Genomic DNA, 25,587 nt, shown 5'->3' with positions numbered 1-25,587 from the left:
TAGGGCGGTGGCTACAGCTCCGATTCGACCCCTAGCCTGGGAACCTCCATATGCCGCAGGAGCGGCCCAAGAAATAGCAAAAAAGACCAAAAAATAAATAAATAAATAAATAAATATTCTTTTTTTGCTTTTTGGAGCCGCACCCACAGCATATAGAAGTTCCCAGGCTAGGGGTCACATCAGAGCTGCAGCTGCCGGCCTACACGCCAGTCACAGCAATGTGGGATCGGCGCCACTTCTGTGACCTATACTGCAGCTTGCAGCAATGCTGGATCCTTAACCCACTGAGCGAGGCCAGGGATGGACCCCGCATCCTCATGGATACTAGTTGGGTTCTTAACCTACGGAGCCACAAGGGGAACCCCAGGGTGTCCACCTTTAAGCCCCTCATTCCTGAAAGCGCAATCTCCATGCCCAGCACCAGTTTCTCCTGGTCTTGTGAGACGTGCAGACTCTCAGGCCCTGCCCCCACACTGCTGAATCACAGCCTGGATTTTAACAAGAGGTCCCCCACCCCGGGGCTGGTCCTGGGCACCTTGAGCTCTAAGAGGGTCTGGACCAGAGCAGAGCTGGGAGAAAAGGACCATGGCCTGCGCTGCCCTCGCGAGTAGATGCTGCCCCCTTGTGGAGACGTTTTCAGTCTTCTCTTTGGGTCTCTCGCTCTCACTGCATTGAGCGATCGGTTGCATACATTTGCAACCCACTGGAAATCTGAAAGGAAGGCAGAGATTCGTTCTTGGAAATAAGGAATTTATATTATTCTCTCATTTTTAACTGCTTAATATACTCCCCTAAGAAGACAAACTCTGAAGAAAATAAACAAGATCTAGAGAGTAGCACCAATTTTGCTTGAGTTTCCCCAAGAGTAGATGTTGAGACTCTGACTTAGGAGGTGATCTCAAGATCCGGGAGTGAAGAAGTAAAGAAATGAGTCAGAGAGGGGACAAAAGCCTCTAAAGAGAGAGCTAGGGCGTTCCTGCGAGTTAAGGATCCAGTGTCATGGCTGGGATTCCATCCCTGGCCCAGGAAATTCCGTGTGCAGCTATGGGTGCAGCCAAGAAAAGAGAGAGAGAGAGAGTGAGCTAAACTGTGGGAGGGCAGCTGAAGGCAAATGGGGCTCAATTCTGCTGAGACCCTTCGAGGAACCAGGCAGAATGTGCCCGAAGGCTGGAGAGGCTGGGCACTGATGCAGTCACTCCCGTGGCATTTGGGTACAGTCTGTCCCAGGGGACATTACACTGCTCCCCACAACTTGCCAAGCAAGTGCAGTGATGCCACAGAAAGCTGTGCGGAGAGACGCGAGGGCTGAGTTGAGAGACGGTACATGTGCTGGAAACTGTCGGCTCCAGCTTCAGGTGGGGGGAAAGGGGAGAGGGGCACCCACAGTTCCACGACACCCAGGTGACCCTCGACAATTTTTTTTGTTTTTTATTTTTTCTTTATGTTTGTCTTTTTACCATTTCTAGGGCCGCTCCCGTGGCCTATGGAGGTTCCCAGGCTAGGGGTCTAACGGAGCTGTAGCCACCTGCCTACACCACAGCCACAGCAGCGCAGGATCCGAGCTGCGTCTGCAACCTACACCACAGCTCATGGCAATGCCGGAGCCTTAACCCACTGAGCAAAGCCAGGGATTGAACCCTCAACCTCATGGTTCCTAGTTGGATTCGTTAACCACTGAGCCATGACGGGAACTCCCTCAGCAATTTATTTTTATCAAGAATGATCATTCTCGGAGTTCCCGTCATGGCACAGCAGAAATGAATCCGACTTGGAACCATGAGGTTGTGGGTTCAATCCCTGGCCTCACTCAGCAGGTTAAGGATCCAGCGTGGCTGTGGCTGTGGTGTAGGCTGGCAGATGAAGCTCTGATTGAACCCCCCTTTTTAGAGCCGCAGGTGAGGCTCTAAAAAGCCAAAAAAAAAAAAAAAAAAAAGAATGATCATTGTCCTTCTGCCCATATGTTTATATTTTCTTTGATGAATAGAAATCCGTGTCTTGGAATTCCAGTTGTGACTCTGTGGGTTAAGAACTCAACTAGTCTCCATGAGGATGCAGGTTCAATCCCTGGCCTTGCTCAGTGGGTTAAGGATCTAATGTGGCAGCAAGCTGTGGTGTAGCCCGCAGATGTGGCTTGGATCCCACATTGCTGTGGCTGTGGTGTAGGTCCCAGAAGTGGCTTGGGTCTGGCCTTGCTGTGGCTGTGGTGTAGACCATCGGCTGCAGCTCTGATTCAACCCCTAGCTTGGGAACGTCCATGTGCCACGGATGAGGCCCTAAAAAGACCAAAAAAAAAAAAAAATTTAAATAAAGTAGAAAAATAATTTTTTAAAAAAGAAATCAGTTTCTCTCCTTCACCTCTCCATCAACACTCAGCGAAAAATAATGTAAAAATGATCAGGTCTAAGGAGCACTGAATTGTCACCTTTTCTGAAGTGTGAAATTCTCAGTATGCCCATGAGGCGTCTCCGTGGGGCTTGGAAGAAACGAGGCCCAAGCACGTGGGGCTAATAAGGGATGGAAACCAGCAGAATAAATATCCTTGGAGACATATTGAGAACTGGAAGTAAGAAGACGTTACGAAGTAGAATGTCACTGGCGAGGAGGGGTATTCGCTGTCATTATTGCAATGAAGAGCTCAAAAGTGTGTTAAATGGCAGACTCGATACAGCTAAAGAGTAAATGAGTGGAGTTCCCCTTGTGGCTCAGTGTTAATGAACCCGACTACTATCCATGAGGACACAGGTTCCATCCCTGGCCTCGCTCAGCAGGTTGAGGATCCGCCGTTGCTGTGAGCTGGGATGTAGGTCCCAGACATGACTCAGATCCCTTGCGGCTGTGGCTGTGGTGTAGGCTGGCGGCCGCAGCTCCGATTCAACCCCTGGCCTGGGACCCTCCCTATGCCGCAGGGGCGGCCCTCAAAAGCATAAATAAATAAATAAGCTGAACATATGCTCCCAAAAGGCAACTGTAAGGGACAGAGAGAGAAACGCTAAGGGAAAAAAACAAGCCATGGGGGAGATACACACAAATGTTCTGACTTTTGTCATACAGACTCTCTCTGAAGGAGGGAAAAGAAAGACTGAGGAGGATATAATACTATGCGCCAAAAATATTAACGAAGAATTTTAGGACTTCCCGGGGGCCTAGAGGCTAAGGATCCGGCCTTGTAACTACTGTGGTGTGGGTTCATTCCCTGGCCCAGGAAACTCCACATGCTGCAGGTGAGGCCAAAAAAACAAAAAAAAAAAGAATTTCATAACGGGGGCTCCCTGTTGGTCTCGTGGGTCCACCACTTCAGCCTGGGCTCAAGCCTCCGTGTGAGAACTGAGATCTGACACCAAGCCGCTGTGTCGCGTGGCAGAAAAACAAAAGAATTGTAGAATTAATATTGCGGTTGTACATAAGAACTAAGAATATTAACCAAGAACTAAAGACACTTTACTTCATGCTGAAATGTTTATTGCACTATGAGCAAGATAGATGAAGGGAGAAATAACAAAACCAAATAAAAGCTAGTGGAATTTTTATTTATTTTTATTTTTTTCTTTTTAGGGCCGCACCTGCAGTATATGGAAGTTCCCAGGCTAGGGGTTGAATCGGAGCTGTAGCCGAGGGCTACACCATAGCCACAGCAACACCGGATCCAAATCTCAGCTGCAACCTACACTGCAGCTCGTGGCAATGCCAGATCCTTTAACCCACTGAGCGAGGCCAGGGGTCGAACCCGCATCCTCTTGGATACTATGTTGGGTTCAACTGGCGTCACAGTAGTGTCAGCTCTGGATCTTTAACCCACTGTGCCACCAGGGAACTCTTATCGTGGTTATTTTTAAAAGAATTACTAAATAATTTTTAACTTAAGTATTGGGACATATAACACGAATACGAAAAAAAAAAAACTTTCGAGTCCTTAAGAATTTTAAGGGTATAAAAGATTGAGACCGACAAGTTTGTGAATTGCCGAACAGCCGAAGGGAGCCTGAGCTAGCTGCTCCTGGCACTTCTCCACAAGGAGCTGCAAATTCCTGGGAATTGGTTTCTTCTCGCACGCCCCCTCTAGTGGACGCATGAGGTATTGCTCGACAGCGCGAAACGTTCTGAGTAGTTTGCAGAGTTCGCGGCAACTCTAAAAGGGAGGCAGAAGGTTTCCCTTAGGGCGCAGAGGGTTAAGGATCCAGCGTTGTCACGGCAGCGGATGAGATCGCTACTGTGTCGCGCTGGTTCGATCCCTGGCCCGGGAACTTCCACATGCCGCGGGTACAGTCAAAAACAAAGCAAAAACCAATTAAAACGAAGGCAGAGAAGGTCACGTGAAATGACTTGATTTGAACTTTTCACCCTGAACCATGTCTCCTCTCCTGAACATTCACACAAACACACACATTCACACGCACAAAATTACGGACATAACTAGATGCTCACAGATGCACACAGTCATACAGACATAACTAGATGCTCACAAATAGACACAGTCACAGACAAGATCAAACACACCCACACTTACACACAATCTCTCACACAGACCCACGTATATACACACACAGAAATACTGTCACACGCAAAGAGACACAGCTTCACACGTGATCACATATACAGTCATACATGCAGACACTTTCACACGCACAGACACAACACTAAGTATAGCATATCATTAACAAAAGAAACTTAGTAAATGAGAGTCAGTCTTTATTTTTAAAAAATTGTAATGGAAAATGAGCTTCTTCCCAAAGCCATTAAATAAATGTTGAGCAAATAATTAAGATAAATCTAGGTTTGGTGGCGCGCCCAATTAGAGGTCCACAATCCCTTAGCTGAAGTCCTTGGGGACAGGTGGGTTTCAGAGCTCAGGACTGTTCCAATTTTAGAAAGGTAATTCTGAGCGAATGCTGTATGTTATGTACCACTCCCCGGGGCCTCAAGCAGACCCCTCTCCATCAGACATGTTAATATTTTTGCAGTAAAATATGTGAAAATTCACACCAAAGGAGATAAATAAAAAGTGTAAAGAACTCAGCTGATTCGCAAGCGTGTGAGACTGAGCTAAAATTTCCCAGCAAAGAAATTGGTGCGGGGTGGGGGAACTGTCAGAGTTTTTTGGAATTCGGAATTGCAGATAAGGGATAGGGAATTCCAGAGTTCCCGTCATGGCACAGCAGAAACGAATCCGACTAGGAACCATGAGGTTTCGGGTTTGATCCCTGGCCTCACTCAATGGGTTAAGGATCCGGGGTTGCAGTGAGCTGTGGTGTAGGTCGCAGACGCGGCTCAGATCCTGTGTTGCTGTGGCTGTGGCGAAGGCCGGCAGCAACAGCTCCGATTAGACGCCTACCCTGGGAACCTCCATATGCCGAAGATGCGGCCTTCAAAAGACAAAAGACAAAAAAAAAAAAAAAAAAAAAAAAAAAAAGGATAGGGAATTCCATTGGCAGGCCTCCACACCTGCATCCACATACACCCCTGCTAAAGTGATTGCAAATCTACTTGGACGTGAGGAAGGACAGAGGCATCCAGGTTGATAGCGACTCTTCAGCGCCCCCTCCGGGAAATCCCAGCCCTTACAGTTTGGTTGAGAAGTTGGGAGGGCTATTGGCTTTGGCCAGGCCCCACAATAGGGCCTCTCTGGTTTAAACCCTCAGAATAAGCCCGCTTTCATTTGCCAATGAGTGGTTCAGGAACCCAAGTCTTCTTTTTCTTTTTTTTTTCTTTTTTCTTTTCTTTTTTTTTTTTTTTTTTTTTTTTTGCCATTTCTTGGGCTGCTCCCACAGCATATGGAGGTTCCCAGGCTAGGGGTCTTATTGGGGCTGTAGCCGCTGGCCTATGCCAGAGCCACAGCAATGCGGGATCCGAGCAGCGTCTGCGACCTACACCACAGCTCACAGCAACGCTGGATCCTTAACCCACTGAGCAAGGCCAGGGATCGAACCCGAAACCTCATGGTTCCTCGTCATTAACCACTGAGCCACGATGCAGGAACCCAAGTCTTAACCAATCAGCACCTGACTTTGGTTCCAGGGTTGTCAAGCTGACCGATGCTGATCCAATCAGATTGAAGGAAAGCCCTTTGGTTCACCAGTAGGGGCCAGGCCTCCCCACTCCTGAAGGATGAAAATGAGGAGCTCACAGGTGCCTTGATCTGTGCGCATCAGGAAAAATCGCTTGAGAATGAGGTCAGAAAGAACCAGAAACAGTTTAGATCCCTGTGATGGCCATGGAATGGGGCTGCTCAGATCGCCCTTGCAGAGATCCTGCTTCACAACCGACAGCCACACGGCATGGATGCCATGCCTCCCTTGGGCTGCTCCAATGAGAGAACACAGTGGGTACTAGTGCCAGGCCATTGCGGCCCCATCCAGGACTTCTCAAGGACCCCCCTCCCCCATAGGGACAGACACACCCCCACTCCCACCCACTCAGACATACAGCCTAAGGCTCCTCTGACCCAGGCCCTCCTTCCTCTCACTTTTCACAGCTCTCACACTGATGGATGATGGCTGTAAATGCACTTGATGCCCTGAACTGTACACCTCACAGTGGTTTCAATGATAACTTTTATGCCCCTTGCATTTCATACACACAAATTTTGATCAGCCACCTGTCCCCTCCTCTGTCGTCACCCTGGTCTAGCTGCCATCATCCCTCACCCGAATCACTGCAGAGGACTCGGTGGACTCCTTACTGGGTTCCCAGTTTGCACCCCCAGGCCCCACAGTTTCAGGTGGCAGTCAGGGTCCTATTCATAACTAAGCCTCCCAGGGCTCCACGTAGTCAAAGTGAAAGCCAAAGTCCTCACCCTGGCCCGCGAGGCTCTGCACAACCTACCCCCATTCTCTCTCCCTGGACCTCCTCCCACCCTTCCCCTCACTCACTCTGCTCCAGCCTCACTGACCTCGGGCCTTGAACAAAGGAAGCACCTCCGTCCTCAGGGCCTTTGCACTTGCTGTTCCCAATTCCTGGAACACTCCTCCCGCATTGATCTGCATGTTCTGCCCTCACTTCTCTTAGGCTTCTAGCCGATAGCCAGCAACTTCATCACCCCCTATCCCCTATTGCCCTGATTATTTTTCTCCTTCGTGTTATCATCTGACCTAACACATGTTTAAATTATTCATCATATTTCCTGTCCGTCTCCTCACTGATATGTCAACTCCATTGAGAGCAGAAATTACTGCTTGTTTTTTTTTTTTTTCTCTGCTGTGTTCGTAGTGCTTAAAATGATGCCTGGCACATAGTAAATAGTGAAAAAATTTTGTTGGATGAAAGATTAAGAGAGAGCGACCTAAAGCGAGCCTGAGAGGTACCGGAAAAGAAAAGGGAAGAGAGACAAAAACAGGGGAGGAGATAGGGGAGTGGGGAGGGCTGAACTAGGGAAGAAATGGGAAGGGAGGGGGAGAGGGAGGCTGGATCAAGATGTGGGGCGAGGTGGCTCAGCGGGCTAAGGATCTGGCCTTGTCACCGCTAGGGCTCAGGTCACTGCTTTAGCACGGGTTGGTCCATCCCTGGCCAAGCAACTTCCGCGTGCCTAGAGTGGGGAAAGAAAAGATGTGCAGGAGAAAAGGAAGGAAGGGAAAGAGAGAGCTGGGGTGACCTCAACAGAGCCGAGAGGGCAAGAGAACAGAGACGATACTGAGACATCACAGAGACACACACAAGGTCTGGGAGAGAGAGACAAACACAGACAGAAAGAGGAAAGGGGAAGAGGAGAGGGTGGTGAAGGAGATAAAAAAAGAGAGAGGACAGAGAGCAGGAAAAGAGGCTGGGAGACAAGAGCTGGAAACTAGTGGGGGGGGGTAGTGGGAACAGAGATGGAGTCCCTCCCTCTAACTCACTGCTGGCTGGTGTCCCGGCCTCTGGGCTGATTGGACATCCCTTGGGATCCAAGCTGTAGGATTCTTTTTCTTCTTCTTCTTTTTTTCTCTCTTTCCTTTTTTTTGGCCAACCAGCGGCATATGGAGTTCCCAGGCCAGGGATCAGATCTGAGCCACGGTTGCAACCTAAACTACAGCTGTGGCAATGCCAGGTCCTTAACCCACTGCGCTGTGCTGAGTATGGAACTTGCATTCCAGCGTTCCCAAGATACCACCCATCCTGTTGCGCCATAGTGGGAACTCCCAAGCTGCGGGATTTTAAGCCCCAAGAGACAGAATTGGGTGGGGAGAAAACAAGTATGAAGCTGTTCTAAGGGCTTCAGACCACCAGCTTCTTTACTCCTCAGAGAAAACTCTTTGAGGTCAATACTATGATCATCTTCATTTTACAGGACCAGAGAGGTTGAGCTACCTGCCCAAAGTCACACAGCTAGTGAGAGGAAGGGCTGGGATTTGAACCTGGGCATCATGGCCCCAAGGTCAGTTCCCTTAACCACGGTCCACCTAGCTGGGAAGGAGGGGCGGGGGGGTTGGCTTCCTGAGTTCCATTCAGCCTGGGGACAGCCTCTGGGAAGTAGTGCCTGCAGAATAAAAGGAATGAGGGAGGAAGGAGGCTCAGCTTCACCCTCCTGGGAAAATCTCCAAGTCAAGGGAGGTGGTTGGAGAGGAAACCACGTCCTGCTCCAATGCCCTGTCCAGAGCAAGGCCTCAGTCTTTTGGGTGCAAACATGGATTCGATCAAAACCTCTGACTTTTAGCAGGACCAGAGTTTCCCTGCCTGGGTTTGCAGGGGTACCAGAGGGGCAGTACTCATCTTCAAGGGCAGCAGGAAACTTTGAGAACATCCTCAGTGATTCCCAGAGGCAGAGAAACCCCACCGTGACCCCCGCCAAGCACATCTCTCAGATTCCAGGAGGAAGGCATCATTACCTCCCAGGAGCATCTTCTCTTGACATCTCCAGAGACTGAGCCTCCGACCCGACATGACACTCATCACAACTCCAGAAACGCTCTTCTGACTCTAGATCATCCCATCTCCCTTCTGGTCTCCTGGGCTGTCACAGGAGCCCCTTCACGCCCTCCAGAGACACTTGTCCTCGGCCCCGAGCATGCCAAAAACTGTGAAGCCCTTCACGTCGTCTGACCTTCAACTGCCCTGTTGCAGATAAGCCTCTTCACCTCACCCCAACCCAGAAACTACACGACGGCGACGGAAGGAGGAAAAAGGGCCCCCATAGGGAAGAGAAAAAGCCACAACCATCCAGCCAGAGTGAGAGACGAAAGAAAATCAGATGCCAGGAAGGACTTTCTCTCCCAAACTCAAGGGGGGAGGCACCTCTGCGACAACACGACAAACACAATGCGAGGCAGTTGGGACTGGAGTTTACTGCAGGTGGACATATGGACATGGAGATTCGAGGAAGAAGGGAGCGGACTGAAGGCTCTGTGCTCAGCATCCTAAGGAGGGAGATCAGGAACAGAGATCAGGAGGGGGTCCGCCAGATGGCGGAGGACCCAGCCTGACGGCGGAGGAGCTGCTAGCGGCGAGGGCCCTTCCCATCCCAGTCTTCAGGATGACGGCTCCGGAGACGCTAGACGATGTCGTGAAAAGGGAGCCAGAACCCAATCCGAGAATGGCGCATCCGTAGTCGGGGCGCCGGACTCTCGAAGACCGGCGATCCATCCTAGGTGAAAGGGAGAGTTACCCGGGTCCTCGCCCCCCTGAGGCCTCCGGCGTCTCTCCCGGCGTCTGGCGGTTCGGGCGGCGGCTGGGGTCCCAGTGGCGGCGGCTCCGCGGCAGCTCCAGCTGGGGTCGCGGCCCGCCAGGGGCTCCCAGGAGGCAAGACACTGAAGCAGCTGGGGGCGCCGGAGCAGGCAGCGCACCCGCGCGGGCGCCACAAGGAGAAGACTGCGCGCTGGGCGGCGGACCGCCGGGGGCTGCAGGGGGCCGCGTGGGAACCCAGATAAGACCATAGTACACAGCGAGCAGCACGGCAGCCAACGAAACGCACAGGAAGTAGGCGCAGACCGGGGCCAGGCGCAGCCAGCGGCCCCGCGGGCCCTCGCTCAGCCCTGCGCCACCCGGGCTCTCGCCGCCGCCACCCACGCAGCTCGTGCCCGCATCTCCGCAGCCCCCTTGTCCAGGAGCCACAGCCCGCACAGGCCCCACCCACTAGGCCCGCCCGCTCAGGGGGCCGCCCCCTCCAGAGAACCGCCCCCTTCCAGAGGACCGCCCCCGCGCTCCAACTCTCCCTCGCCCAACCCCGCCCCCGCCACCTTGGTCACGCCCCCGCGCGAGCGGGACCACCTCTTGCGTTTTAGGCACTCCCCCTCCCCGGCCTCCGGCCAACCATTATCAAGGCAAGGCTTAACTACAGCATTCTGACCCCGCCCTCCTTGGCTCTGGACCCGCCGCAGGCATGCATTATCTCGATTTTTCTCAAATACAAGCCCAGTCGACTCCCGCCAGGCGTCGGTGTTTTACCCGGCCCGGCGCTTAGCTCCACTCTCTTTTTGTCCTTCTCCCCGCGCCCTAAACCCGTCCCCTTTCGGAACTCAGACTTCTTCCAAGCGTCTAGTTCCACCAACCCCTTGCCAAGCTCAGGGCTTATAAGTCTCGCCCCTCCTTAGCCGCAGTTCCGCCCCCGTTTTAACTTGCCTTTCTCCAAATCAAACTGGACTTCAGCACTCGATCTCACCCTCTTCTCCCCCTACCCTCACCCATCTCCAGCCCAGGCTTCGCCTCTTTCCACTCCACTGGTTTGAACTGCGCGTCCTAAACCACGCCCCCCTGCCCCGGGAGGCGCCCTACACCTGCATCAGGGATTCCCAATCTAAACCTGCTCCTGTGGTTCCGCCCCGCCCAGGCGCCCTGACCACGCCCCTCACGGGACCTGCCCCCTCCATACTTGCGTCCTGAGGTCTAAGCTCAAACCCCGAAGTTCCACCTCCGCCCCACACCCCAGTCACGCCCCTTCCCCAGCTCCTCCCCCACCACCCTCAACTGCTGTCTCTCTAAAGCCCGGAGGTCCAGAGTGGGCTCCAGGGAGGAGGGAGCACTGCCTGGAGAACCAGACTAATCCCCTTCTGCCGCCCCCTCCCCATCAAGGAGGGGAAGCTTCAGTCCCCTCCCAGCAGCGTCTTCAGGAATTCGGGGAGGCCTGCGGGAGGGGGGGAGGGAATACGTATCAGGGTAAATGGAGGAAAAAAGACCCCTTCCTCCCGCCTCTTCCGCCACGGAAAAGCCCGCCAAGCAAGCAACCTAGCCTGCCCCCCGCCAAAAACACAGTTCAAAGGTTAGCGGAAGTGCTGCATTTAATAAGAGACCGAGCCGGCGGCCGGGTAATTCAAGTCCTTCGAAAGAGTCACCGGCTGTTTGCCATGCCCCAGATGTAAGCTCCTGGAGGCGGGAAACTCGGCCCGGGAACTGGCACCTGGACCCCCCCCCATGCCCTCCAGAACTGGGAAACGGGGGCGTCTCAGCCACCCCGGTGCCACGGCGCCCCCCATTTGTGAGACTGGACTATTGCCCTGACCCCACCCGGTTCACTGTCCCTGGCTCCTCCCCCCTTACGTTTAACCCTCTCCTGGCTGGAGTGTGGCGGAAGCAGAGAACAGAGGAGCGAGGCGGCGGGAGGTTAGTGCAGAGCGCGGAGGCCGAAGTCGGAGGGCGCGGTCAGCGGGCGGCCCCCAGTGGCGAAGCGGCCGCCACCACCTTGCAGAAACGCACCCTCTGGAAGTCGCTGATAGCCGTCTCCTGGCCCTCGCGGCCCGCCTCTGGGAAGAGAAGGGACGGTCACCGGAGAGGAACAGTAACCCCCTCACCCCCCGGACCCGGACACTCCAGCCCCGCCCCTCACCCCCACTGAGCCTGGCTGCCGCCTACCCCCAGTTAAGCGGTTTAGGAGCCTCAGGCTCTTTTAATCTTCCGAGTGGACCCACGCAGCAGTACAGACCCCAAAATAACCCTGTTTACAGAGTACCTAATCTGAAACAGCGAAATCGCACCACGTGACCCAAAGACAAAGCGCTCGGGCACCCAGTCCTCAGCCACCACCACCACCACCTGGCCTCTCCGACCTCAGCCCCACCCCAACCCGCGGGCCCAAACCAACCTCCATCCTGCCCGTCCCGGGGGAACTGCCCTCCACTTCCTTTGCCCACCTCCTCAGTTCTACCCACACTTTCCTTGGCTCTGCCTCCACCTGGTGGAGGTGGAATCAGGCTTCGTCCTATTTCTACAGAACAGAAAACAGGAGTTCCCGTCGTGGCGCAGTGGTTAACGAATCTGACTAGGAACCATGAGGTTTGCAGGTTCGGTCCCTGCCCTTGCTCAGTGGGTTAATGATCCGACGTTGCCGTGGTGTAGGTGTAGGTTGCAGACGCGGCTCGGATCCCACGTTGCTGTGGCTCTGGCGTAGGCCAGACCAGTAGCTACAGCTCCGATTCGACCCCTAGCCTGGGAACCTCCATATGCCGCGGGAGCGGCCCAAAGAAATAGCAAAAAGACAAAAAAAAAAAAACAGAAAACAGCCTATTTACCCCCCCCCCGGTTTTGGCCGCCCCACGGCATACACAGCGCCGGAGCCAGGGATCAGATCCCAGCCGAGCCGCTGCCAGAACTGAGCCCCAGCTACGGCCCCGCCGCAGCCTTAACCCACTGTGCTGGGACGGGGATTGAACTGCTTCCGAGCGCTCCCAAGACACTGCTGATCCCCGTTGCACCACAGCGGGAGCCCCTACCCCAATTTTTTTACCCCTTCATCTCACCTATTTCAATTCTAATCTATGCCACTCAAGCACACCTCTAAACTCTAATCCCTCCACAGCTCAATCCATTACTCTGCCCCTCCCTGTACTTATTTTTGACCTATTTAAATTTCTGATCCTGCCCTTAGCTACTCCCCCTGAACTTAGCCCCTCCCCCTGAATTTAGCCCACCCCCATATTTTTAGATTACTTTCCAAAACCCCCAGGCTGGGCCTCTAAATCCTAATCCAATCCTGGCTCCATCTCCTCACTGTAAACCCACAGCATGATCAATTCCTGGGATCAACTCCTGGTCGCTGGCCCTTAGTCCTTCCTTTAGCCCCACCCCTTGAGTACAGCTTCCTGCTCCCCCAACCCAGCAGTCCAACCCCACCCCCAGGGGCCAGCCGCGACCCCCATCCACGGTGGAGCCCCACTCCACTCCACCGCGGCAAACCCTCCTCCCCTCAACCCCAGAAGAGGAAGAGGGCCTCCACCACTGCCACAGCGACTCCCCCACCTGGAGCTGCCTCAGACCCCTCCTCTTCAGCTTTCTGGGTTCCTGGGAGGCTGGGCCCACTCTCCAAGGAAGCAGAGGCTGGCGGGTCACCTCCTGGGGAAGGGGGAGGCCCAGTCAAACCCCTTCCCCTCTAAATATCCCCCACCCGAGAGAGAGAGAGAGAAGGCCCTGGAGGAGGGAGAGGGGGTCCAAGGACACATTTGGGGGATGTCATTTGAGGATGTGAACTCTTTATTGGGGAGGGGCTGTGAATGGCTCAGAGCAGGGACGGGATCTGGAGGCGAGCATTCCGCAAACAGCATGGACGGTCCTCCCTAGCCACCAGGGTGCTGGGTCACGCAGGGGTCCCGGGGTCCAGCCTGAGGGTCCCCCATGCACCCCTCTAGCGCACACACACACAAGCAGCCAGCTTCATGCATTTCCAAAAAAAGGCCAGGCCTCACCCGGAGAGAGGGCATCTGCCGGGTGGGGGGTCCGGGGAGAATTCAGCTCCATCTCTTCACCCCAGTCCGACACAGGCTGGTGGCCCCCAGAGGGCGAGAAAGGGCTGGAAGGTGTGGCAGGGGCCTGGGGAGGCGGCAGGGGCTCCTCAGGCCTGGCAGGCTCTTGGTCAGCGTGTTCCCGGGCAGGGCTCCCGCTGGGCTCGGCCTTGTGGGGCTGGTGGTCTCCGGTGGGCGCGGGCTCCTCCTCCTCCTCCTCCTCCGCCTCTTCTTCCTCGATCTCCTCCTCCTCGCTCACATCTTCCCACTCCTCGTCCTCGCCGTCCCCCGCCTCCCCCTCGTACTCCTCGCCCTCATCCTCGGGAGGCTGATGGGCAGGGGTCGGGGTCTCGGGCAGCTGTGAGGAACACAAGGCAGGTCACAGGGAGGGGCCCCGGCGCCCCCTCCCCGCCGGGAGAAGACCCGCTACCTGTGTGGGCGGCTCCTCGGGGCGCACGGGCTGTGGGGGCTCAGGGGCCGGAGACACGGCCTCCTTCGACTCCCAGCGGTCATCATGGTCACTGGAGGGGACAGAAAAAGGGCTCAAGTCCGGGCGGACAGGAGGCAGGGGCTTCCCACGTCCGGCTCCTCCCCAGAGAGAGGGCTGCAAAATTCGACTCGGGCGGGGAGCAGGGCCGTGGGACTTCCGGAGGCTGGAGCACTGAGGAGGAAACGGTGTCGGGGACAGCTGGAGGGGGCCAGGTGGCAGAGGAGGAGGGGACAGGCGGCAAAGCGGAGGGCCAGGCCCCAACGCCCCTAAAACCAAGTTCCTGATCCACAGGAAGACAAGGGCGGGAGAGACAAGGGCCAAGGCAGGACAGACAGACAGACCCCCCCCCCCACAAGCCACAGAGCCCCGCCCAGGTTGTGGGCGGGCCAGGGGAAGGGATGCCCCACCTGTAGGCCCCGGGCACTGCCTTGGCCTGGGGTCGACTACTCTTCCTCCTTCTGCGGCTGACCTCAGCTTTGTGCTGGGACAGGAACTCCCTGAAAGTGGGGGGCTTGGGGGGCCGGGCCCAAGCCTGGTCGTCTGCAAGGAAGCCCAGGGGGCATCAGTGGTGGAGGGCCCAGCACAAATCCCCCCACCTCGCCTGGCCCGGCCAGCCACCTCACCCCACCCAAGGACACCCACTCACCATAGCGGTGCGATAGTTCGGGGGCAGCAGCTGGGCCATCCTTGAACCTGGGCAAAGAGAAGGGGTGAGCAGGCACCTGGGGGCACAGGGAGAACCAGAGGACTAGAGGGGAGAGATGGGGTCCTGGGTCAGAAATCAAGATCACAAGAGATGGTCAACTGACGCGGGGGAGGACACAGACTGAAAGAACCAGATCAGCTGATGGACAAGAACAAATTTCACATTGTAGTGACAGACACAGAAAGGAAAAAATTCAGCATCTGAGCTCCCCTGCAGAACAAAAATGTGGAAAGTCCATGATCCCCAGCTTCATTTCCTATCCCTCTTTCTTTTTTTTTTTTTTCATATGGAGGTTCCCAGGCTAGGGGTTGAATCGGAGCTGTGGCCAACGGCCTACGCTGGAGCCACAGCAACGTGGGATCTGATCCAAGCCTCGTCTACGACCTACACCACAGCGCACAGCAATGCTGGATCCTTAACCCAATGGGCGAGGCCAGGGATCGAACCCGCAACCTCATGGTTCCTAGTCGGGTTCTTTAACCACTGTGCCACGACAGGAACTCCCTCCTATCCCTTTTTCTTTTTTTTTTTTTTTTTTCCTACCCCTCTTTCTTACCTCCAGCTAAGTGAGTTCTACTACATGGTGCTCCTACCTCAGGGCCTTTGCACCTGCTGCACCTGCTGGGATACGCCCGCTCAGCTCTCTCAGTGGCCCACCCCCTAACTTCCTCCTGGCCTCAGCAAAAGTATCACCAATCACACATCATCACATGTACCATCTGTGTCGAAAAAAGTAACCGCTATCCCTCTCCGTATGCTGCTTCATTCTTCTTCATGACCTGATATTGGAGCTATTCATTGTCTGTCTTTCCCACTGGACTCTGAGTTCCACAAAGAAGCAATTTCTTCACTGCTACATCCCCATCCCTCATCACCTAGAAGCTTCCATGACTCATGAATGGGACTCAAAAAACATCTGCTCTTGGGAGTTCCCTGGTGGTTTAGTGGTTAGGATCAGCACTTTCACTGCTATGGCTTATGTTCGATCCCTAGTCTGAGAACTGAGATCCCACATCAAGCCACTGCATGTGGTGGCCAAGGGAAAAAAAAAAAAAAAGTGCCCATGAAATCAGTGCACATGTACATTAATGAAACTTGCTACAGGCTGCCTTGGGAACACAAAAGGAAAATAATTGTTTTCTCCTCCTTTTTTTTTTTTTTTTTGGCTTTTAGGGCTGCTTTAGCAGCACGTGGAAGTTTCCAGGCTAGGGGCCAAATCAGAGCTCAGCTGCTAGCCTATACCACAGCCACAGCAATATAGGATCCGAGCTGCATCTGTGGCCTACACCACAGCTCATGGCAACGCTGAATCCTTAACCCACTGAATGAGGCCAAGGACTGAACTCGCAAACTCATGGTTCCTAGTCAGAGTCGTTGCTGCTGAGCCACAACAGGAACTCCTATTTTCTCATTCTTAAGCCTGAAGACATCTCCCCCAAAGCCCAGCTGCCCACACCTTAAGAAAAACGAGCTACGGTATCTGTGCAAAATGCTTCTCATGCTGGCACAGGCCTAGCTCACAATCCGAAAATAAACGCTCCAACGACCAGGCACACAGACAAGATCCTCTTTCTTTAGCAAGTGCCAACAAGAAGTTTTGGGCATGAAAACTGCTGCCACAGCAGAGGACAGAGGACCATGTAAAAACTATAGCTGCCAATCTTGAGACTGCTGGTTGGTAGCTCTTCCAGAACCTTCTCCATCTTTGCTATGGAGATTCATCCTGTTGATGACACCTTCACTTCCAGTGTGACTAACAGGATGTTTTCTGGGACCCAAAAGGGCACACAGTCAGCGCTGAGAATAACAGTGCCACTAGGACAATGGGTTTGGGTTGGTGGGGGCCACGTTAGAGGGATGAAGGGAGGGTGCAGGGGGTCATCACTGTGAGTGACGCTTTCTTTTTGCTTTGCCTACAACAAGAATGTACAGCCGCACCCTTGGCCGAGTAGCCACCGCAGCCCCACCCCTGAGCGTGTGCAGGGTTTAAGCTCCTGCGCAGGCAGGCTCTGGGGGCCAAGAGGATGGGCGGGCATGTCCACGCTCCCTCCTTCACGTCCGCCCACGCCACGGCCAACGCGTCCCAGGGGACCTGCTCCATTCAGCATGAACCCCAGAATGAGCACACGTGGGACACAGGTGAATTCAACCTGCAGCAAGAGGCCACGCCCAGCTGGACCCATACCTTCAAATCCAGCCTGGGTGACCCAGGAGGGAACACGTGATAAAGAACTGCCTTTCTGTGCCACTTAGGTTTGGTGGTGATTACACAGCTACACAGTGACTGCTCACCCACACACAGGACGAGAAACCAGAGCGCCACAAAGGAGTCAGAGGTCAGGCCAAGGAGGAGGAGCCACACAAGGACAAGCGGGCCAGGGACTCACATGCCATCGGTCTTCTCAGCGTCCCACTCCCGCCGCCACTGGCCAGTGGGCTTGCGGTGCCTCTGCAGCCGCTCCTGGTCAATCTTCTCCCGCTCCTGCTTCCAGCGCAGGTACTCCGACCGCTCTCGGCCGGTCATGGAGAGCGTCATGTCCCCGGCACCGCCCAGGCCTGCCCGGCGGCCCTGCCCCCCCGCGGACAGGGGGTCAGGGCCCCGGTCCCCAACCCCGCACACACGCGCACACACACCCCTTTCCCCAGGCTCTCCAACCTCCACCCACTCAAGGTCACACAGGAGGAGGTGAGAGAGTGGAGGTCGGAGCCACCTACTCAGAAAGGCCATCCCAGATTTCTGTCTCTTAGCTGTGTCCCCCTCTATCCTCTGTCCCCTCACCCAGCTGGGCTGGAATTTTCTTCACAACACTGGAAATTTCCTGACACTTTTATTACATGTTCACTGATTAAGGCCCAGCCTCCAAAAAGTGCCTGGCCCCGGAGAGTACCCCGTAAACATCCCTAAGGGCAGTAACCACCAAAAGCCACCGTGACGTTATGAAAGGGGAGAGGCAGGGTGCAGGCCAAGAACCCAGTCAACCTGGGGGAGGAGCCTGGGGGCAGGGCTGCTGCCCCTCTCTGTTCCCTCTCCAGCCCCGCTGCGTCTGGCACTGGGCACACACCCAACCCCGAACCCAGAGACTGGCTGCAGGCCCGGGAGCGTCCCGGCCGCCTCACCCACCTGCCGCTCCTGCTCGAGGCCGCAGCGCACCCGCTCGAAGTCGGAGCCCCCCCAGTTGCGCCCGTGCCGGCGGCTGCCTTCCCGGCGGTCCCGCTCAGGCTCCTCCAGCGGCCCGCTGCGACGCCGGGGGTCGTCCAGAAAGTTCCGCACCGGGTTGGGCTCCAGCACGCCTTCCTGCGGGCACCGGGAGGGGCGGGGGTTGGCGGGCGGGCGGGCGGCTCAGCCCCGCCGCCAGGGGGCGCCAGCGGCACTGACCCGCTGGTTGCGCTCGTACTCGGCAATCTTCTCCATCTCCTCGTTCATCTTCTCGATATTCTGCCTGCGCCGCTCCTCCCACTCCTGGAGGGGGTGAGGGGGGAACACGACAGAGACACGGGGTGTCACGAACAGACACTCAAACCTGCGAGTTTGTCGCCACCCGAGACTCTCTGCCCTGCCTGCTTGCGAGCCCAGCCCACGGCTGGCATTGGGGCATTTAACTCTCAGCATGTTCCCAGTCAACAGCTAACCGAGAGAGTTCTGTCCTGGCTCAGAGGTTAAGGAACTTGACTAGCATCCATGAGGATGCGGGTCTGATCCCTGGGCTCGCTCAGTGGGTTAAGGATCCGGTGTTGCCATGGGCTGTGGTCTGGGCCATGGGCTGTGGTCTGGGCCACAGACGAGGCTGCCATGGGCTGTGGTCTGGGCCACAGACGAGATCCTGCGTCGCTGTGGCGTGGGCCGGCAGCTGCAGCTCCAAATCGACCCCTAGCCTGGGAACCTCCATGTGCCGCGGGTGCGGCCCTAAAAAGACCCCCCAAAAAAAAAAAGTGAACCAATACTGGGGGACTCAAAGTGCCTCGACTGGGCAAACCACACTGTATGCGGAACGCCTGCCTTCCTCATGGGATCTAGAACCTGGATACATATGGGGGGGGGGGCTACCTGACCAGCCCAGGATAAAAAGCCCAGGCACTAGGTCTCCACTGAGTCCCCAGAAGACAACTCTTGACATAGGCTGTCTCAATTCAATGCAGGAGAAATTAAGTGCAGCTCATGTGTCTCCACAGGGCAGGGACTCTTGGAAGCTGCTGCCTGGTTTCCTCCAGACTTTGGCTCACCTGCCCTTTCCTTTTGCTGCTTTTGCTCTGTTTTTTTGTTTTGTTTTGTTTTGTTTTTGTTTTTTGTCATTTCTAGGGCCGCTCCTGCAGCATATGGAGGTTCCTGGGCTAGGGGTCTAATCAGAGCTGTCGCCACTGGCGTACACCAGAGCCACAGCAACGCGGGATCCGAGGCATGTCTGCCACCTACACCACAGCTCACGGCAACGCCGGATCCTTAACCCACAGAGCAAGGCCACGGATCGAACCTGCAACCTCATGGTTCCTAGTCGGATTCGTTAATCACTGACCCACGACAGAACTCCTTGCTCTGTATTCTTTCACACTGATAAATCCTAGCCGTGAATCTTTCTAGCAAAACCCTGAACCTGGGAGAGAGGTTGGGGACCCCAACACACCATGGCTGCCACAGAAACAATGTCACGGTAACAACACTAGCAACGTTCCAGGTGGCTTGGTGACCCCCACAATTCATTCTCCCCTCCTTCTGTAGAGACAGAATTCTAGATGGGCACAGAGCCAAGCGGCTGGAAACGTTTTCATTCGCAGGACTCAGCATACAAGAGAAAGAGAAACTTCCACTTGATTTAAGCCATGGCATTTTGGGTTCTCTCTGTTACAACAGCTCAGCACATACAAATAAACATCCTTACGGAATATTCACTGGGTTTAGTGCTAACTCTGACGGTTTCAGGGCCTGATGTCACACGTTACTAACAATAACCTTTAAACCCGATTTCCATTCCCGTTTGAGACGGAAAACCCAGAAGCTCCCAGAAGGGAAGTGAGCTGCCCAAGGAGAGGGAACTAATAAAAGGAGGTTGAGAGTTCCCGCTGTGGGCACAGTGGGTGAAGCACCCGACTGCAGCAGCTTGGGTCACTGCAGAGGTGTGGGTTCGATCCCCAGCCTTGTGCATTGAGTTAAAGGATGGGGCACTGCCACAGCTGTGGCAGAAGTTGCAGCTGTGGCTTGCATTCAACCACTGGCCTGGTAACTTCCACATACCGCAGGTACAGCCATAACAAATAAAACGAATTTCAAATTTTTATTTATTTATTTATTTGTCTTTTCTAGGGCCACACCCACGGCATATGGAGGTCCCCAGACCAGGGGTTGAATCAGAACAGTAGCCACTGCCCTACACCACAGCCACAGCAACTCGGGATCCGAGCCACGTCTGCGACCTATACCACAGATCACGGCAACACCAGATCCTTAACCCACTGAGCGAGGCCAGGGATCGAACCCGCAACCTCATGGCTCCTAGTCGGATTTGTTAACCACTGAGCCATGATGGGAACTCCTCAAAATTTTAAAAAGAAGGTTGACTCCAAGTCCATGGTGGGCTCTAAGCCACAATGCTAAACAACCTCCCACTCAGCTAACAAATCCAGGGAGTGACAGAGGAGCATGTGCGCACGTGCGCACACACACACACTCTCAGGAGAAAGTGTGGGCACCAGCACCCTGGACAGCAGCCAGCAGCCAGTACCAGAGAGCGCGCCAGGCAAGGGAAGGCAGGTGGGCGAGGTCACAGCGGACAGAGAGCCAACAGGGAAGACGTAGAGAAAGACCCAGGGAGAGCATCACAAACACTGGTCAGGAGGAGGGAGGAGAGGAAGGAGGGACGAAGAAAGAGACAGACACAGAACGATGGGTGAAGGAGAAAATCTCCTCGAGGGCAGAACAGAGAGAGACATGGCGGCACAGAGCCTCTGGGCCTCCAGTTCCTGCCCGGCTCCTACCTTGGATTTGCGGTCGGCAGTCGAGGCATCTCCAGCTCCAGCAAGACGCGGGGATCCCCTACCCCGACCCCTCCGGCCTCGGCCCCCAGCTCCTCCTCGAAGCTGCTCCCCAGGACTGTCTTCCCAGCTGCGGGAGGCCCGGCCCATGCCTGCGCGGCCTCCCTGCTGTGGGGGGATCCGGCCTCCCTTGCTGGCCCCAGGGGGCCGAGGGGTCCCAGGAGACCTCCGGGAGGGACCCAGGGTCTTTTCCTGGAAAGGGCGCGGATAGAAAAGGACAGTCGCTGGGGTGGCTGCCAGGATCGAGGCCCCCAGGGGTCTGGGCAGCAGGGAAGGCCCTGAGGTCTCAACCCTCGCCCTTCCCTGTCCTCTTGAGTCCCCACCTCGGCCTGGCGCTCACCGTTCCCACTGCCACATTCTCCTTCTCCACCGAGCGGCCCTTCCGCGGCGCTGTCACCGCCACTCCCTCGAGTTCAGCTTTTTTACGGTCCTCCTCGATCTCCTGGAAGTGAACACCAGAGAAAGGGAGTGTCAGGGGTTCTGTGTGTACTGGCTGGACGCCCACGGCCCCCTGAACCTCTCCCAAGTCTGCCCGGGCCCAGGCCTCTCTCCTGCACACTCGACAACAAGCCTGGTTACTTTAGCAACTCCCCTCGGACTGCATCAGGCTGTTCCTCTGTTCAGAAACCTGCTGTGGGGTCCATCTCTGAGCCAGAGCCAAGGCTTCCCCACAGCCTGTAGGGCCCTATGGGGTCGGGTGCCCTTACCCCCTGCTGTCATCTCCCACTCTAACCCCTCGTTCACTCTGCCCCCCTCACTGTTCTGGGAACACACCAGGATCAAGTCTGCCTCAGGGCCTTTGCACCTGCTGTTCCTGCTACTAGAAGCACTCTTCTCCCAGAGATCTTCCAGCCCCTCACCTCACTCAGGGCTCTGCTCCACCATTTGCTCACCCCTCCCCTTTCCCCATTCACTACCTGGCATTCGGTGTGTTTGGCTTATGGTCTGCCTCCCCTCTGCGACAGAAGCTGCCAAGGGACAGGGATATCTGTCTGTTTGGCTCACTGATGTACCCCCTAAGCCTCGAACACTGCCTGGCACACAACAGGCTCAATATGCTTTTGTTGTTGTTGTTGTGAATGAATGAATGCATGACGAACGAATAAATGAAACCCACTCCTCATCCCATCTCAGGGACAGCTCTACCACCCACTCTGACACCTGGGACAGGGACCTGGGCCTCACCCTGGACCCTTGCTCCTCCCACCTCCCACTACTGCCCGTCAGTCATGAGTCCCTCCTGACAGCCCTGTCGCAGGTGTGGCACCTCCTCTCTACAAGTCCCGCAGGAGTCACTGCCCCACCTTCCTCCTGGTCTCCCCCACTCCCACCCACCACCACACAGCAGCCAGAGGGATCTTCCTAAAAAACTATTCTGACTTGGCCCCACTCCCAAAGTCCTGCAGGGCTCCCTAGTGTCCTCAGGGGACAAACTCTTAGCTTGGTGGTGTTTGGGGCCCTGCATGGCCAGGCCCCAGCTGACCCTCTCCAAGTCAATATCCCCCAAGTGACCCCCCAACTTGATGCTCCAACAAGTTTTTGCACAAAGTGTCCCCTCTGATTGAAACAGGCTCTGCTCTCCTCTTCAACTGGCTCACGTCTACTCACCCTTGAGGTCTCAGAATCTCCTCCAAGAAGCCCTCCCAGAATCCCCCAGAATGGGTGAAGAGCCCTCTCTGAGCTCCCACAGAACCCTGAACTCCAGCCCTGCCCACCGTGGTTCCATCACTGACTGAAGCCAAGTCTGTGCCCCTGGAAGGTCAAGCTCAGGACCATCTCCATCACTGCTGTTTCCCCACCACCACTTAGCACAGGGCCTGGAGCAGTGAAGACACTGTGAAGGAATGAATGAACGATGGAATGAAACACAGAATCCCAGGCTAAGGCTTTTGGCTTTTATCCTGAGAGTGATGAGTCATGAAAAGGTTTTGCGGAAGGGAGAAGTGAGGGAAACTCACTGCGGGGAGGAGAGGGGATGGGGTCTCCCAGGGCGGGGCTAGGGCACCTGGTAGCGCCGGATGAGGGCCTCATTCTTCCGCCGAAGAGCCTCGATCCTCTTGTCCAGCTCAGCATCCTTCTCCTCCTTCGATTTCAGATCCAGTGTGGCTGACTGAGAGGGGTAGACAGTTGGGGAAAAAACCTATATCCACCCCAGTGCCATTCAATCCGGTGTTGGGAGAGTCTGAGTCCCCTCCTCCCAAGCCCCCTACCCCATAGCTCAGATCCCAGAGACCACGCCTTCCTTCTCACCATTCTGCTGGTTGAGTGGAGCCAGGGTCCCAGCAAACTTCCCCTGCAGAAAACGCCACTGGGGGTTCCTGAGAGCAGAGGGAACAGGACTAGGCGGATGGCTCTACCCAAGCTGCTTCCTCCTCTCCCAGCCTGGGCTCCTCCGCGCGCACGCACACACACGCACGCGCACACACACACACACACACACACACACACACACACTCACTCCAAGGGAAAGCTAGCCCTCCCTCCCACCATCTCTTCCGGAAGTGCTAGCCCGCCCCTTACCTGGAAAACTTTAGCCCCTGCCCCCTCCCATGGTTTTGGGCCCACCTACTTTCCACGTAAACAACGTAGTCACACCCACCTTGGGAAAGTTTTGACCACGCCCCCATTACTTAGGGAAACATCCGACACTGCTCTCTTCCAAACGAAAATTCTAGTTCAGTCTCCACACCCCTATGCTGGGAGTTTTACCTCGGGTCTCCATCCCAAGAGAGCTTTAGGTAACGAGCCTCTCCCCCGACCTGCACAAGAAAGTTCTAGGCCCAACTCCCTGTGCCCGTTCTGGTGCCGCTCACATCCCCGTTAACAGTCTAGATCTGGCTCTTTCCAAGGAGTTTCAGAACCGTCTCATAACCCCACACTCAAAGAGTCTGAACCGCACTCCTTATTCGCTGCCCCCAGCATCCCAAGAAAGGTGCCCCTGCTTCCCCGCACCCCTATAAAGATTCCCCAAACAGACCCAGTACTCACTGGCGAGGCTTCCTGGGCCTGATGCGACCTCCCTAGAGAATACTGTACCCGCCTCTACACGGTCAAAACTTTCTGGCCCGCCTGCGGCTTTCCAGGGAAAAAGCTCCGTTCTCCAGCCGGTCGGAACGCCACCGGCCCACCCCGGGCAAAGCCAAAACTTTCCGACCCCGCCCGCACGCTCGCGTCAAGAAGCTGTCGCCCCTCAACCCGGCTTCGGATTTTCCCAGCCAACACTCTGGCCCCGCCCCCTAGATCCCCAGGCTGCAACCTAAGCCCGCCCCCTCCTTCTCGCGTTATTACACCAGGCCCGCCTCCAGCTCACGAGTCAACATTTGTGGTCCCTACACGATTTGCCCGGCCAACCTCCTGGCCACGCCCCGGACTCTGCACCCGCCTCGTCGCGCCAATATTTGGCCCCGCCCCCGGCGCGCCCCAAGGCAAGGTTCGAGCTCCACGGCGAGCTTCACCACATTGTGGGGAAGCTCCTGGCGCCTGCAAAACTTTCCGGCTCCACCCTCATCATTCCTAGCCAGTACCTGGCCCCGCCCACAGCTCCCCCGCTTCTTTTTGGCCCTGCCCTCACCGTCGCATCAGCCTCTGGATCCACCCCTGACTTCCAGGACCCACTTTCAGGACAGGAAAAACTTTCTGGCTCCGCCCCCAGCGTTTTCCGCCGGGAGTCCCGGCCCCGCCCGCACCGCTGGCTTCCATTGGCCCCGCCCCCAGCCCCGGCACAACTTTTGGGCCCCGCCCTCAGCTGCCCACCTACACTCCGGACCCGCCCGCAGACTGGCCCACCCCAGCCCTGCCCACCCGCCGACGTTCCGCCCAGCCAGCACCCACCCCTAGCCTCCCTTGTGGGCGTCCAGTCCCCGCCCCCCGCAGAGTATCTGACCCCGCCCCCGCGGGCTGCTCGCTACCCCGCCTGCGCTCGCGCCAGCTCCCCCACGTGGGCATCAGGCCCCGCCCTCTCCGGGCGCGCTCCCGGCCCCCTCCTAGGGTCACCTGTCCCGGAGACCCCGCGGCGTCCGCTACTCCGGCTCCGTCGGCCTCCGCGTCGGCAGCTCCCGGGCCCCGCGCGTCACTTCCGGCCCGCACCACGTGAAGAGGGGAACTAACGAGGGTCACTTCCGGTTGTTCTGGCTCGTTTCCGGGAGCCTTAAAGGCGCCGCTCGCGTCTGGGTAGAGGCGCAAAGTGAGATAAGCGGGTCGACAAGGGTGTTCCGGAAGCTTGCTGTACTGCCTTCTGCCTGAACGACCACCTTCCAGGGGGAGGAGACAGCGTCTTCTCTCTCTGGCCTCTACCTGCTTCCTGTTTCTCCCCTTTCCTGGTTCCAGTAAATCGGCGCCCTGCCCTGGGCAATGATAACCTGGAATCCTGACTTACCAGCTTGTGCAGGGGGTGGATGCTCCCCCACCCTTCTGCTAATGAAACCTTAGAATTAGTTGTAGAGACAAAATTTTCAACCGAAAGAATCCTTCCTTCACCCTCTAAATCAGCGTTGAGGGTGTCCCTAGTGGCCTAGCAGGTTAAGGATCTGGTGGTGTCGGTGCTGTACTTCAGGTTCTATCCCTGGCCTCAGAACTTCCGCGTGGCGGGGACACAGCAAAAAATCAGTCAGCACTGAGTGCCAGGCTCTGTGCTGGGAGGATGGGGAATTGGGCGTGAGGGGGCGTGTCAAAATGATGAACAAGGCAGACCCCATCCCTGTCCTCTTGAGGGAAGACGTAAGTATATGTGAAATAACAGAAAACAAAAATGTGTG

The 25,587-nt window shown here is 55.9% G+C and overlaps 2 protein-coding genes across 13 annotated transcripts; both read right to left on the bottom strand.

Moving 5' to 3' along the window:
* Positions 9,232-10,291, bottom strand: INAFM1 (InaF motif containing 1). Its single transcript, XM_021097554.1, has 2 exons — positions 10,253-10,291; positions 9,232-10,038 (listed from the first exon to the last, which is right to left on the bottom strand). Exons 1-2 carry the CDS (start codon positions 10,289-10,291, stop codon positions 9,568-9,570), a joined length of 510 nt encoding a protein of 169 aa, XP_020953213.1. The 3' UTR covers positions 9,232-9,567.
* CCDC9 (coiled-coil domain containing 9) lies at positions 9,233-25,053 on the bottom strand. 12 transcript variants are annotated; one of them, XM_021094629.1, is made up of 15 exons: positions 24,827-25,048; positions 23,084-23,151; positions 22,839-22,943; positions 21,174-21,275; positions 20,777-21,025; positions 18,186-18,269; positions 17,931-18,104; positions 17,197-17,378; positions 14,750-14,796; positions 14,511-14,643; positions 14,044-14,134; positions 13,578-13,971; positions 13,135-13,227; positions 11,596-11,642; positions 9,233-11,026 (listed from the first exon to the last, which is right to left on the bottom strand). In XM_021094629.1, the coding sequence occupies exons 2-15, from the start codon at positions 23,084-23,086 to the stop codon at positions 11,009-11,011; spliced, it is 1,722 nt and encodes a 573-aa protein (XP_020950288.1). In that variant the 5' UTR covers positions 23,087-23,151; positions 24,827-25,048; the 3' UTR covers positions 9,233-11,008. The 12 variants fall into 12 exon arrangements, with proteins under 12 accessions (XP_020950288.1, XP_020950286.1, XP_020950289.1 ...); XM_021094627.1 differs by lacking the exon at positions 24,827-25,048 and adding an exon at positions 23,433-23,813; XM_021094635.1 differs by lacking the exons at positions 9,233-11,026; positions 24,827-25,048 and adding an exon at positions 23,822-24,005 and having other exon boundaries at positions 11,091-11,642.

The sequence above is a fragment of the Sus scrofa genome, chromosome 6 (assembly GCF_000003025.6).
Source record: "Sus scrofa isolate TJ Tabasco breed Duroc chromosome 6, Sscrofa11.1, whole genome shotgun sequence".
Classification (NCBI taxonomy): domain Eukaryota; kingdom Metazoa; phylum Chordata; class Mammalia; order Artiodactyla; family Suidae; genus Sus; species Sus scrofa.
Note: the sequence above shows the minus strand (reverse complement) of the source record. Positions and strands in the feature narration are given on the sequence as shown.

Coding starts and splice junctions, on each gene's coding strand:
- INAFM1 (XM_021097554.1), bottom strand. CDS start 10,291: ATGCATGCCTGCGGCGGGTCCAGAGCCAAGGAGGGCGGG. Junction 10,039..10,252: donor CCAGAGCCAAGGAGGGCGGG/GTCAGAATGCTG, acceptor GGGCGGGCCTAG/TGGGTGGGGCCTGTGCGGGC.
- CCDC9 (XM_021094626.1), bottom strand. CDS start 23,460: ATGGGGGCGTGGTCAAAACTTTCCCAAG. Junction 21,276..22,838: donor CCCTCATCCGGCGCTACCAG/GTGCCCTAGCCC, acceptor GTTCACTTCCAG/GAGATCGAGGAGGACCGTAA. Junction 17,379..17,930: donor GCCTCGAGCAGGAGCGGCAG/GTGGGTGAGGCG, acceptor GCGGGGGGGCAG/GGCCGCCGGGCAGGCCTGGG.